Raw genomic sequence first — 14,376 nt, forward strand, 5'->3', positions numbered from 1 at the left:
CGGGTTCTATCTCTGGTCAGGGAACTAGATCCCACATGCTGTGACTAAGAGTTTGCATACTGCAACTAAAGATCCCACATGCCACAAGTAAGACCTGGGACAACCAAAAAAAAAAAAAAAGACTAGGGAATGTTTCATACAGATGAAATTAATAATAGGATATACGGCCATATTTATATTTTGATAGGAATTTAAAACATAACAAATTTAATATACCAAGTAGAAAAACTCTACAGGTCCTAAATGCTTGTGTTTTACATCATTTTGACTTAACATAGTGCTTCTATGGGAATAAGTTCAGGTAGAATTTGTTTTCCCTTTGTCACAGGAGATACTATTAGTGCAATTCACTTAATTCCTCAGAGGAAACTGAGTATTCATTAAGTCTCCCCAAGCAAGAAACTGTGCATGGCAAACTAAAGTTCCGTAGACCATAAATAAGTTACTCTGAGGGAAACAGGTGCCTTTCAGATTGTATCATACATTAATCTGAGGGAAATGTGTATCTTTTTCACGTGGTTGTTTCATGATATGCATACCCCTCATCTTTCAAATGTTTTCTCTGATTTGAGTTTTTGTAAAAGCATCATACCTTTTCTCATTAACCCTGACAGGTTATTTTTGCAAAAGTTAATAGAAAATAGGAGGTTAAATGGAAAGCATTGTCCTTGCTTCTTTGACCAAAATTTAAATGGTGGTATAAAGGTCACTCAAGGAGTAATATAATAAATATAAAAATAAATAAACAGTGTAAAGAGCAGGAACATCCAAAGGCCAAGCCCCAATTAAGATGGTAGCTGAGAAGTTCTCCCCAAAGCTAAGTTCTCGGTTCTGTGTAACTGATGGCAAAGCATCATTGCATGTATGATGAATTTTCTGCCTTATTCCTACTCAGATCAGACCTGGCTGTCCTTATGAAAAGCATAAAGACAGGCATGTCATATTGCCACTTGAGAAACTACTTCTCCCCAGAAGGCTCTTTTTTATACTCACCACTTTGCTATAGAGGGGTGGGCTCCCAAGGGTTATTCTTGAGCTAGATATTCAATGACTTCTCTGGTTAAAGATCTTGCCTCCTTCCAGAGTACTTTCTGCTTTTGTGCATGGGCTTGAACCTAAGGATAAAAAAAATTTTCTGATTGTACAGGTAAAGGATTCTGATGAGATTAAATAACTTGCCTAAGATCACAGAGCTAGTAAGCGGTACACTCTAGATATAAATTCTTGCAGTCTGACCACTACACTTACTGCTCCTTTACAAACAGGCCCAGTTGGTTTGGAAATCATTGCTAATAGTTAAAACCTGAGCATTCAGTTAAAAAGAAAATTTCCAGTGGAGTTAGGAGACAGACAAATATCACAGTCTCAAGAGCAGATCTTTGAAGAAGAAGAACAGAAAGACACTGCTTTAGCCCCAGTAAAGAAAGGACATAAAATCTTGATTTGCTTCTATCCCTTCCCATACTTGGAAGCTCAGGATTCAGCATTTTTATAACATAATATTGGATTACCCCTTTCCCACTTGCTGGCCTGCATATCCAAGCTGTGTCTTCAGACTCTCCTGCACAACTACTGCCTCTTAGCTGGATGATTCTCCTGTATCTAAGTACAAAGCTCTCCCGTTCCAATAGGGTCAGGAACTACTCCATCACCAGAAGTTCCAGTATCTGCTCCTTGGTGTGCATCTCTGGCTTCAGCCAGCAATGACAAAGTTCAAAATTTGTGAGATCCAGGGACCTCCTGGTAGCAGAACTGCCTGAAACGCTAGGGGCGGAACTTCCGGTGAGGATGCACCTTCCCAGGCAACCTAGGCCTCTCCCAAGCATGTGCTTCTTTTCCACTTTCACTATGTGCAAACCCTCCTGCTCCTAGTAACATGAACTACAGAAGTCAGGGTTACACCAAACTTTTGATATCTTGGGCTATGATGGCTCAAGACAAAGTTCACTTGACTTAGGGTACAGAGTCAAGGTGAAGGCTCTCCTGGGCTCTGGGGTATAGGAACGTATTGTAAACAGAACAAAATTACCTGGGCGGCCAAGAATTTACATAAGCTTGTTAACTTTATAAGATAAAATAGTGACAAACCAAGTCTAACACTTTAGGGACAAACTGTTGCCAAGGCTGCGGAGACAGGTATGTCTTTGCATGGCAGCAAACGCCAGGGAAATCCAGCCCACCCTGCTTCCCCTGCGCCAACGAAGTCACACTCCGCATGCGCTATGGGGGTTTCGTGGGTGTTTGGGCGCACCTGGCAGCCGCAGCTGCGCACGGAGAGCGGGGCGTCGCCCCCACGCCCCCCAAACTCGACTCTAGCATCTGCCCTCTCTTTACAAACCACTCAGGAACCCCGGTTCTTCACCCCGAAGCCGGAAAACGGCCGGCTCTGCTCTAAAGAGGGAGAAGCGCTGGAGTGTGACCCGCCACGTGCACACAAGTATACAGCTGGACAAGTCACCTAGGATCTCGGTCCCGGAGACTGTACTTCCGGGGTTTGTACAGGAACTTGGAAGGTCTGAGCATCTCTATGATCTCGCCGGCGCCCCACTGGTGGTTACCAGGCGCTCCTTCCTCACCTGGGCCGCCCTGCCGCCGGCCTCTCCAGGCCGCCTTGCAGAGCTCCCCCTCCTTCACAGCTTCTGCAGACCCAGACTCTTCTAGAGAGCAGCCTGGCGCCCTCTCGGTGTTTGTGAGTGGACCACTGCACCCAGGAAATGTACGTCGGAAAACAGTAGCATAAAGGACGCCAGACTTGGAGTCAAGAAATTTTAAAGCCTTGCACTAGGTCACTTTAAACATGTCACTCACTTTCTCTGTTCCAAGGACCAAAGTCAATTATATCGACAGGTCAGATTTATTATAAAATGTGTGGATGGATAACGAAATGAACTCAGGGAAGTTTTTCCAACCTGTTTAACTCACCAACCAAGTTTTATGCTTTCTAAGGGGCACTGGGCGAGTCAGGTTGAGATTTCCCTGATGCCATTCTTGGGTTTGCTCCTGTATACTGTTACCTCCGAAGTGCTTTGAATTTCTTTAAAATGGACTCTAACATGGAAGGCATACTTAAGCAAATAAGACACAATTTTGATGTAAACAGCCCAGAGAAACAAGTCTTGATATAACCTACTACTCTACACAGCACCCTTTAAAAGGAATTGCACATAACACCCCTGTGTAATATCAGTGACATGTGTGGTGTTAACAGCTTCTTCTGCTTTTTTCTATATATCTGTGATGGTTAAATTTTATATGTAAACCTGGCTTGCCTACGGTGCCCAGTTGTTTTAGCACTAGTGTAGATGTTGCTGTGAAGGTATTTTGTAGGTGGGATAAACATCTTCAATCTGTTGACTTGAAGCAAAGGATATTACCCTCCATAATGGGTGGGCTTCATCCAATCAGCTGAAGCCCTTGAGACAAAACTGATATCCCCAAGAGGGAATTTTGCCTTAAAACTGTAACACAGAAATCCTGCCTGAGTTCACCTGCCAGCCTGCCCTGCATATTTTGGACTTAGCCCCCAATCATCTGAGCCAATTCCTTTTTTTTTTTTTTTAAATAATATATACTCTGTTTCTCTTAGAATCTCGACTAATAACCAAAATCCTATTCATCCGTAAAGTCCCACAAATGCCCACCTTCTTTGTATACTTTCCCAATTCTCCCAGGCAGAACTGTTTTTGATTTGTGTTCATTTATCCTTGTTTTGTATTGTAAATTTTCTTTCTTGAATTGTAAATTCACCATTGAATCCGTGTTTTATTTACCTTTTTAAATACCCTTAAAATGCATGACACATATGTAGGCAATAACCGTTCTTTAAACACATATCTTCAGAAATGTATACTAGCCAAGTCACTGTGGAGAGACCTGTTATATTTACTTTTGTAAACACATCCCTAACTCTAAGGTTAGCAAGTCCACAAAGGTAACATTATTGACACTTATGTATGTTTTCATTATTTTTTTTTAATTTTAATTTTTTTTTCTGTATGCGGGGCTCTCACTGCCGCAGCCTCTCCCGCTGCGGAGCACAGGCTCCGGGCGCGCAAGCTCAGCGGCCATGTCTCACGGGCCCAGCCGCTCCGCGGCATGTGGGATCCTCCCGGACCGGGGCACGAACCCGTGTCCCCTGCATCAGCAGGCGGACTCGCAACCACCGTGCCACCAGGAAAGCCCTGTTTTCATTATTTTTATTTAAACCAAATCAAGAAATACAAGTATCCCCTGCTTTTTGAAAATTTTCTTTACGCCTCTTCACCTTTACAAATAAAGACCTACATTAGTACCTGTTTTCACTAACTGAAAGAAAGCCGAAGAGGATTTTGTTTGCCAAAAAAAGGTGAAAAGCGAAAACAGTGTTCAACATTTGTTTTGCAGCCAGCCTTGTAGAGAGGTATCATGCAAATCAAGCAGCAAGAGTGCCACCACCAAGCTCCTTCCCTGGGAACTACACTCAGCATCTCAGCATTAAGCCACTATAGCTTTGAACTGTGTCTGTGAGCATCTGTGCTTTATCTCGATTTTGTGCATTTGTTAGCAAAATGTGTCCTAAGGTAACTGCCTCTTTGCTTTACGTCATTTCGGCTTACAAAAAGTTTCATAGAAATGCTTCACTTTCAGGTAGCAGGGGAAACCTGTATCCTACTTTGCAAATTTCTCAATTTATGGTTTTCCATTTTTTGCAAACAACCTATCAAAAAGTCAAGGATGACTTCACCTTGTTTCTATTTAGTTTACTCTGCTATTAAATAAAACCCTCCTCTGAAGTAGTCATTCTCCAGATAAGCAAATTCAAATGTCTCTAGGGCTCAGACACATAATGAAGCTGGAGTGTGGGGCATGGAAAGAACTGGAAGGTAAGAGGTCTGGCCCAGTGATGCCAGATCTTATTTTTTTCAAAATAATATGGAAATCCCATTTCTGCATAAAATTTCTAAGTGTTTTTAAGTTGACAGCTAATTCAATTCCTAAAAACAATGAATGAGCTACACAAATGTCTGCCAAATGTATCTGATCCTTAGGATGCCAGTTTTCATCTCTGGCATAGTTCCCACTGCCAGAAAAGCTCAGTTCATCAGCACATTTCACAGGAGATTTCATCCACTTGGTTGAAAATTCCTCAAATGTACAAGTATTCTGTGAAAGTCTGCATTTTAAATTTCAAGGTGTCTCACTTCAGGGAGATTTAATGTTCTATCCACTTCTCTTTTATTTTTGTCATAGGTATTTCCCTCTGACCTGTAGATGTCAACCTCTAAGGTATTTCCTACCTGAGCCTTGAAACAAGGCAAAACAAAGTAAGTGATGGCACTACGGATGAACAATTAGCACCTCCAGAGTTTTCTGGGTTGGTATTTATTTATACCATCCCTATAAAAATATGAATATAGTGAAATACCCCAGTTTTATACACTTTCTACCTTATAAACTTTCTAGTTTCTCAAATCCTCCTAATAGTGAAAAGTATATTTCATTCAAAGTAGAAGACAACACCAATGCTTTTCAGACTGTCTATTCCAAAGGTTGAAAAGATAAACTAAAGCATAATGAGGACATAGGTATCCAGACGATAACAGTGGACAGTGAGGGAGCTGAGCTTGAGATCTCTACTGGTTTTTAGCATAAGAAAGTCAGAAAGATGTAGGAGAAGCATTATAGACTCTGCTACCTGATGTCTCTTCAATCCCACTACCAATATGGGATCAAGTCCAACTGGCATGCTGGATGGTCAAAGGTATTTCTGGGATTTTTTCCTAGAGATAAACTGGAGGAGGAATGTGTATCACTGAGATTCAAAAAGAAAAAGAAAAAAAAAAAGAGTACATATGAATAAACGGCACTATTGAGGGCACAGATATACATTATAACTCTTTCCTAAAAACTATGCCTTTTTTCTAAGTTGACAAAGTGAGAAGCAGGGCCTAAAACTTCCTGTGCTGCCTTGACATCTTTGAGCCTCACAGGGACCCAAAAGCCTAACCATCAGTTCCTCTGCTCTTGCTATATATGCCTCCCACCCAGCAGGAAGTGACCCCACTTGGCTGGTTCCCCATCAGCTGGACTAGCTACACTCTTCAACCTACTGGGTTTCACCTCCTTGCCTGCCCATGAAATTATTCAAACAAGTCAATCACATCCTCCCAAGGAAACCAGACATCACCCCATCTTATTACTACAAAGCCTGTATCCCAAAGCTCCTATTTGTTCACTCTGCTCCCAAGTGGCCCTCCTCCCCTAGGCTATGAGTATAAGCGGCTAATTAACTGCTGTCGATCCCATCTGTCCAGTGTCGGGTGTCATGTGTTTGGCCATCTTCCAAATCCTAGGGTAGGACTTCCTCCCTCACCAACAGGGTGAAGAGAAGGCAAACAAAACAGCAAGCTGTGTCGTTGAGTAGTCACTTTTAAGTGTAACTTACCTAGCTTACCCCTCATTTATATAACTTTAACAACAGCATCACTTTCCCTGTTCATCCTAAGTTCTCCTTTGCATAGTATGCACGCTAACAGTCTCAGTGATCTTCTGTTCAAAATCTGAGAGCCACTGAATCATCAGGCTATTCAGGGTATGTGATAGTAGTGACTTCAAGGAGCAAAAGTGCTGAAGGACCACAAAGGAGAAGGACCAAAAGAATGGGAGAAAGAAATAGCAGCATCCACAACAGACTCAGGCCAAAATGTGAATGGTCTGCTCCATTGACAAGCTACCAGCTTCTTTCAATCTGTTGGATGATATCAGAATCTCTTCTAGTTTGGCTACTTAGAATAACAATGGAGACACCACATCCCTAATTTCTTGCATTTATTACACAGTGGGTCTGTATTCAGCATAGCTTTCTAAAGTGTTCAGTAAGGCCTGATTTGATTAAAGGCCTTCTTACAATTAGGATACAGAAACAGACTTCTGCCCTCTGTGGATCCTCTGATGACGAACAAGGCTTGACCTCTGAATGAAGGCTCGTCCACATTCCTCACACTGATAGGGCTTCTCCCCAGTGTGGATCCTCAGGTGCTGAGTGAGGCTGGTGCTCCCTCGGAAAGCTTTCCCACATTCCTTACACATATACGGTTTCTCTCCAGTGTGACTTCTCTGATGTTCCATGAGTCCTGACCTCTGAGTGAAGGCCCTCTCGCACTCATTACATTTGAAGGGTTTCTCTCCAGTATGGATTCTCAGATGTCCAATAAGGTGTGAACTTTGACTAAAGGATTTACCGCACTCTTTACATCCATAAGGTCTTTTCCCAGTATGGATCCTCTGATGAAGAACCAGGCCTGTGTTTTGACTGAAGGCTTTCCCACATTCATTACACTGATAGCGTTTTATTTTATTATGAATTTCCTGGTGTGAAAGAAGGGCTGATTTATAACTGACTGCTTTTCCACATTGATTGCATTTATAAGGTTTCTCTCCAGTGTGAATTCTCCAATGTCGAACAAGCCCTGAGCTCTGAGCAAAGGCCTTTCCACACTCCTTACATTTGTGTCGTTTTACTCTCATGGGGTTGACCTTTTGCTGTTCTGATTTACCCCTATATTGAAAAGTTTCTCCACACTTTGGATCCTGGAAAGCACCCAATGAATTCCTTTCTGCAGAAATCTGCTTTGGAGCAAATTCACCAGTCACATTCCTGGTCTCAGCTCCTGCTGAAAGAGCAAGTCTATTATTTAAGTGCCACATGTCCCACATAAATGTTTGGAAGTAAGATTCGTAATAATAATTGATAACATTATGAATGCTTATTAATATCAAGGATTGTGCTAAATAAGCAAGAACTATCATCCTAATGGTTTTTGATACTCACTGCACCTATGAGTCATAGAGAATAAAAATAAGTAAATAAAACACGTTTGGGCCCCAGCCCAGATCTAAAAACTCAGAGTGGCAGGAAAGAAATGTAAATTTCCCAAGAGTCTTCAAAGGGTCCCCAATGAACATACCTTCTAGCATTCATCCCTTGTGTAGTCCACCCCCCTCCCACACAGGGTCTAGGCTGGCCTGTGACTTGCTTTATCCAACAGAATATGGTGAAAGTGATGATACGTCAGTTCAAGGATTAAGACTTTAAAAGGATGCTTTTGAGATCCCTGAGTTACCATGTAAGAAGTCCAGTTACCCCACTAAAGAGATACATGAAGATTGAGAGAATGAGATAACCTGTGGCCCATGCATCTCAGAATCTTACTAAGCCCAGTTTTCTAGCCATCTCCTGCTAAAGTATGAGAAGCGAGTGAAGTATCTCGAGCATCACAGTCCAGGCAAGCCCCCTGATAACTACAGCTTAAATTGATATCATGTACAGTAGAAGAACCATCCTTTTTATCCCAGTCAATCCAGAGAACTGTGAGAGATAACATAATGGTTGTTCCTTTTAGCCACTAAGTTTTGGAGTGGTTTGTTACATGGAAATGGGATAGCTAAAACACCAAGTGATCACCCAATATTTGGTGATGCTCACAGCAACACAATGAGCTGGGTAACAGATATAGCAACTGAGACACAGAAATTAAATAATTGGTCTGTGATCACATGACTATTAAGTGATAAATCCTGGCCTGAAACTCAGGTTTATCTGAATTCAAAGACCGCGCTCTTTATTTTTACTATAAAAAGAATAGATACTCGTGGTAAAAATTTCAACAGTACAAAAGGTATAAAAGTAAGAAGTCCAAATCCCAATTCATCTTTCTCCATCACCCTGTGCCCTTTTACTTTCCCTAGAGGTAATCACTATAACTTTGTTGCCTACATAATAAGTTTTCTACTTTACTCCAGTGGCTATCAATTTCTCACTGCATTTAAAGGAATTTTTTTCCTCCAATATTTTCACACAAGAGCCAAAAGACTTTTACATAAAGACATCCACTGATGCAGTGTTTAAAATAACAAAAAGAGGGAATTCCCTGGCAGTCCAGTGGTTAGGACTCCACGCTTTCAGTGCTGAGGGTGCAGGTTCCCGGGGAACTAAGATCCCAGAAGCCACATGGCGTGACCAAATAAATAAATAAATAAAATAACGAAAATACTGGAAACAGCCTAAATGCACATCAGTAGGAGACTATTAACTATTATACATGTATGCAACAGAAAACTAAACATCAAAAAGAATAAAATAACTCTACTGATAAGAATAACATTATTTCTGCATGTTTTCTCTAGGCCACAAACATCGACTGCAACTGAATGAAGGAACTAAGATTGTGGTATCCACTGATTTAACTAGAATGTAAGTTGCATGAGGGCAGAGACTTTGGCCTTCTTGTTCACCTCTATATCCCCAATGCTTAGAATACTGCTGGACACATAGTTGATGTTCAATACATATTTGGTGCATGAATGAATAATGTACTGAATATTCTCATTAGGTAAAAAAAAAAGCAAAATGCAAAGTGGTGTGTATAATATGTATGTTAAAATGTATCCAGGATTTGTTTTAAGTGGGTATGGTAAGACACGCAGACATGGAAAGGACTATACGAAGAAAGAAATTTTTTACACTCGTAGATCCCAAGGAACAGAAGACGTAGTCTGCCATGCAGGGCTGCATGGGAAAGCACCACGATCGATCAGGAGGCAGAAGGGGAAGAGGGGAGAGCATGGCCTAGAGCCTTTATTGGAGTTTCCCCAGGAGGGAATGGATAAGGCAGGGTAGGTATGCTGAGTAAGCTTAGGATGGATAATTTAAATACTTTTGGCACACTCTGGGCTATAGGGATGGTCCCTAGTTCTCTGGTATCTGACCCTGGAGTGATTCAGGGCAGGGGGAATATTGGCTTGGTGTGTGAAGGTTTGATAAAGGAGATGGTTGGGGGACTGGGCTCCAGATTGGTTGGACTGTATATGAAAGGCCCACTTGCAGGGGAGTCCTTTGCTGTCTCTAGGAATTAGCTAGCCCTGGGAAGGCCAGTCTGTCTATGATCAAGGCCCCAAATGCCAGAGCATCAAGAATATAAACAAATTTTTAAATATAGTCAATACGTCATGATACAATTTTCCCTAAAAAGTGGGGAGAGGCTTGAACATACAAGAAAAATTTTAGAAGTATATACTAGAGAATGTTAACAGTAGTTAACTCTTTGGAATGGAACTTTTATTTTCATTTTGTATTTTTCTATACTACTTGGATTTTTAAAATATAAGCTACCACTATTGTTCTATAGTAGCTAATTAAAACATATAGTACTAGGGCCCACTATAGTAAATCTATAGTAGATCTGGGTACCTGTATTGTTAAAACGGTTCCATAATGATTTGGATTCACAGTTAGAATTGTAAACCACTATCATAACCCAATTAAAAAATACCACATATCCCAATGCAAAATTAAATCAACTCTAGATATGCTCACTTTGTAAATAACCTTCTGGTGTTAAACTTATTCTGCTATTCTAGATACCACTTTTTTCACCAGAAATACTGCTTCCTAGCAGACGCTATACTCAGTGCTTCCAAAAGATCACAAAAGATTCACATTTTAAAGCTTACCATTCTCTGGCAGAGGAAAATGCTCCCAAGGATCACACTTCAGCTGGATGTTAAGTGACTGCTTTGCGAGGCTTACAGGTCCTACTTCCTTCCACAGCACTTCTTGTTTGTAATGTGCACTGGCTTGGACCTAAGGACATACAAGAAGAGCTGGGTTCATGAGAGAATCAGCAATAGTTAACTAAACCTCAAAGTTTGATTAAACATAAAATTTCCTATGGGTACAGAAAGCAGAATGATGAAGAAACCAGTGTCTTAATCAGTTCACAAAAGCAGCAGAGCTTTAGAGGGAAAACAGAGGATAATGTGTCAGTCCAGAAAATAATGGTCATAAAATCCTCTTGCTTACCCATGCCCACTCTCTTTGCTGGTAGACCCCTGGGGTTCTCATAAATGAACAATAGATTACCCTTTTCCCACCTGTTGTCCTTTGTCTCCAAGTTCTGTCTCCAGATTTTCCAGCACAGTCACCACTTCCTCTCCACTCCCTGGATGATACTCCCATACCCTGGCCTGCAGCTCCTCGGGCAGGATGGTCAGGAACTGCTCCAGCACCAGCAGCTCCAGGATCTGCTCCTTGGTGTGCATCTCAGGCCTCAGCCACTTTTGGCAGAGCTCCCGGAGCCGGCTCAGAGCCTCTCGAGGTCCAGGGGCCGCCTGGTAACGGAACTGCCTGAAGCACTGGCGGAAAAGTTCCTGATAAGGGTGCACATTCCCTACTTGGCGAGGCTTCTGCTCCCAAGCATGGTTCTCCTCTTCCTCTACCTTCACGATTCTCAGTCCCTCCTGCTCCTCTCGAGTGTGCACCACAGGAGTCAAGGCTGCGTGTTCTCTCAACTTGGTGGACATCTTAGAGTGCAATGGCTCAGGATAGGATTCACTTGTCTTACATACCAGGAATCAGGAAGAACCTTAGGATCAGAGCACTCCTGTGGGAGGAGAACACACTTAAAACAGCAGAATAACTAGAGCAGTCAAGAACCTATGTCATTAATAATGAAGACTCACTGCCAAGGTGATGTTCCTGAGTAGCGGAACATTAGGAGGATAATATTCCTGAGATCCGTGAAAATAGATCAGAATTACTGAGAAAGGGCACTTGGCTGCTGATATACAGAAAAGTGCTACATAAATATTAGCATTAGAACTTCTATTGTGGGAAATAAGGCCACATTCTCAGACTTTAAAGACTTTTTAGTTTATAAGAACTACATTACAGGAAGAAAAAAAGCATATGAGCCAAGGCTGGCGACCACCATAGCTCATTTACCAAGGCTTTCTTTCATGTATACTCATAATCTACCACCCCTTCATAGAACTGCTTCAGCAGGGCAGGATGGGTCTTGGGACACTCCTGTAGAGGGAAAAGGAGGCTTCCTGATCCTTAGTAAGGTAAGGGAAGATGGATCTTGCCACACTTTAGTAAACTTACTATGACAATATACACGAGCCGAGTCATAGTTATTTTTCCAGTAAAACTTTTACGACATTTAAAGGAATCAAACTACTTATACAGAGGAGTAATATACTACAGCTCCATAAACTGGTTATAGTGTTCGTTCAGGGAATAAAGGATTAAGCACCTAACCCTCAGTTGAGGCATTTCCCTCTCCCACCGAGGTTTATGCTATACTATAAAATCAAAATAACAGCGACAAATCCAAACCGAACAGTAGAGAGACAAATCGTCACTGAGCTGGTTACCAAGCATTGTGTGCACGTGCTGGGGGAAGAACAGGACACGCAAGCCGCAAAGACCTCCTCCCCGTCCCACCTCTGGGCCGTGGGACAACAGAGATGGGGCGTTCTGCAGCTTGGCTGGGGAGAAGCCCGACCGCTCACCCGCAGCTCTGGGGATGACTGGCGCTCCCTGGAGACTAGCCCTGGCAGGTAGTTAAGGAAAAATCTTAAGCCACCATCCCGCCGGGCCAACCAGGAACCCAAAACGGCCGAGCAAAAGGCGCCCAGGGCCACGAGGCCACTTCCGGTGCCCGCCTAGGAATCCGGAGGCGCGGTCCTCTCTATGATCAACCTTACTACTCCGCCGGCTTTACTTCCTTCACCAGGTTCGGCCAGGGCGGGAGGAGCGCTTCATTCTGGCGTTTGGATTTTTATTCCCCTCTTTCTCACCCCCTGCCTTCTCCTGAGGAAATCTGAGCCAGTCGGTAAAGTTCAAATCACCCACAAGGTTGCTGAGACTTGCCACACTCCAGGAGTTAGCTCAGAGCCCTTTTTGTTGTGTATTTATTATTGATGAGTGAAAGTTCTTTTTACATTCTGGATATGAGCTCTTTGTTATATGAACACCAGATATCGGCTCCCACTTCCCTTTTTACTCCCAACCGATGTCTTTTTGCTGAAAAATAGCTTTAAAAAACCTAATAGACTTTATTTTTAAAGAGTAGTTTTAGGTTTACAGAAAAAATGGAGCAGAAAGTATAGACTTCCCACATGGCCCCTCCAAACCCCCTCCCCGGCTACACAAAAACCCTATTATTAACATCTTGCATTAGTGCGGTATCTTTGGTTACAATCAGTGAGCCAATATTGATAAAGTATTATTAGCTAAAGTCCATAGTTTATATTAAGGTTAATATAAACTGTGTAATACATTCTATGGCTTTAGAAAACATAATAACATGCATCAACCATTACAAGCATCATACTAAACAGTTTCACCGCCCTAAGAATCCCCTATGCTCCACCCATTCATCATTCCCACACTCCAACCCCTATAACCCCCAGCAACCACTGATCTTTTTATGTCTCCATCGTTTTGCCTGTTCCACAATGTCATGTAGTTGGAACCAGAGTTTGTAGCCTTTTCAGATTCGCCTCTTCACTTAGCAAAAGCATATAACATTCATTTCTCCATGGATTTTCATAGCATAATAGTTCATTTCTTTTTATTGCTGAGTATTCTATTGTCTGGATGTACCACAGTTTATCCGCTCACTTACTGAAGGAAAGCTTTCTTGTTTCCAAGTTTTATCAGTTATGAATAAAGCTGCTATGAACATCCTTGTGCAGGTTTTGTGTGGACATAAGTTTTTGATTCATTTGGATAAATACCAAGGAATGCAATTGCTGAATCATATGGTAAGAGTATGTTTACTTTTGTAAGAAACTGCTAAACTGTTTTCTGAAGTGGCTGTACCATTTTGCATTCCCACAAAGAATGTATGAGAGTTCCTGTTGCTCCACATCTTCATCAGCATTTGGAGTTGTCACTGTTTAGCAATTTAGCTATTCTAATAGGTGTGTAGTGGTATCTCCTTGTTTTAATTTACAATTCCCTAATGACATATGATGTGGAGCATCTATTCATATGATTATTTACCATCTGTATATCTTCTCTGGTGAGGTGTCTATGCAGATCTTTTGCCCATTTAAAAAACTAAGTTGTTTGTTTTCTTATTGTTGAGTTTTAGGAGTTCTTTGTATATTTCAGACAACAGTCCTTCTTTAAAAAAATTCATTTTATTAAAGGATAGTTGATTTACAATGTTGTGTTTAGTTTCAGGTGTACAGCTCAGTGACTAAGTTATATACATATCCATAAAAAAGAATATATATATGTTCTTTTTCTTATTATTTACTTTTATTTATTTGGCTGCACCAGATCTTAGTTGTGGCACGCAGGATCTTTTAGTTGTGGCATGCGGGATCTAGTTCCCTGACCAGGGATTGAACCCGGCCCCCCTGCATCGGAGCATTGAGTCTTAACCACTGGACCACAAGGGAATTCCCTATATGTTCTTTTTCAGATTCTTTTCCCTTATAGGTTATTACAAAATACTGAGTATAGTTCCCTGTTATACAGTAAGTCCTTGTTGGCTATCTATTTTATATATAGTAGTGTGTATGTGTTAATCCCAACCTCCT

The 14,376-nt window shown here is 41.7% G+C and overlaps 1 protein-coding gene across 2 annotated transcripts; it reads right to left on the reverse strand.

Annotated features, from left to right (window-relative positions):
- Positions 1 to 6,716: 6,716 nt before the first annotated feature.
- LOC112412567 (zinc finger and SCAN domain-containing protein 31-like) lies at positions 6,717 to 12,438 on the reverse strand. 2 transcript variants are annotated; one of them, XM_024764305.1, is made up of 4 exons: positions 12,196 to 12,438; positions 10,912 to 11,420; positions 10,492 to 10,621; positions 6,717 to 7,652 (listed from the first exon to the last, which is right to left on the reverse strand). In XM_024764305.1, the coding sequence occupies exons 2-4, from the start codon at positions 11,338 to 11,340 to the stop codon at positions 6,889 to 6,891; spliced, it is 1,323 nt and encodes a 440-aa protein (XP_024620073.1). In that variant the 5' UTR covers positions 11,341 to 11,420; positions 12,196 to 12,438; the 3' UTR covers positions 6,717 to 6,888. The 2 variants fall into 2 exon arrangements, with proteins under 2 accessions (XP_024620073.1, XP_024620075.1); XM_024764307.1 differs by having other exon boundaries at positions 6,830 to 7,652; positions 12,334 to 12,409.
- Positions 12,439 to 14,376: the final 1,938 nt, after the last annotated feature.

The sequence above is a fragment of the Neophocaena asiaeorientalis genome, unplaced genomic scaffold (genome assembly GCF_003031525.2).
Source record: "Neophocaena asiaeorientalis asiaeorientalis breed wild unplaced genomic scaffold, Neophocaena_asiaeorientalis_V1.1 scaffold239, whole genome shotgun sequence".
In the NCBI taxonomy this organism is placed as follows: Eukaryota; Metazoa; Chordata; class Mammalia; order Artiodactyla; family Phocoenidae; genus Neophocaena; species Neophocaena asiaeorientalis.

Bases quoted from the DNA above. Each gene is read 5' to 3' on its own strand.
- LOC112412567 (XM_024764305.1), bottom strand. From the start codon at position 11,340: ATGTCCACCAAGTTGAGAGAACACGCAGCCTTGACTCCTGTGGTGCAC. The intron at 10,622-10,911 runs GTGGGAAAAGGG...GTATGTCCTTAG, and splicing joins TTGGAGACAAAGGACAACAG to GTCCAAGCCAGTGCACATTA. The intron at 7,653-10,491 runs GTAAGCTTTAAA...TTGCTCTTTCAG, and splicing joins TTTTCCTCTGCCAGAGAATG to CAGGAGCTGAGACCAGGAAT.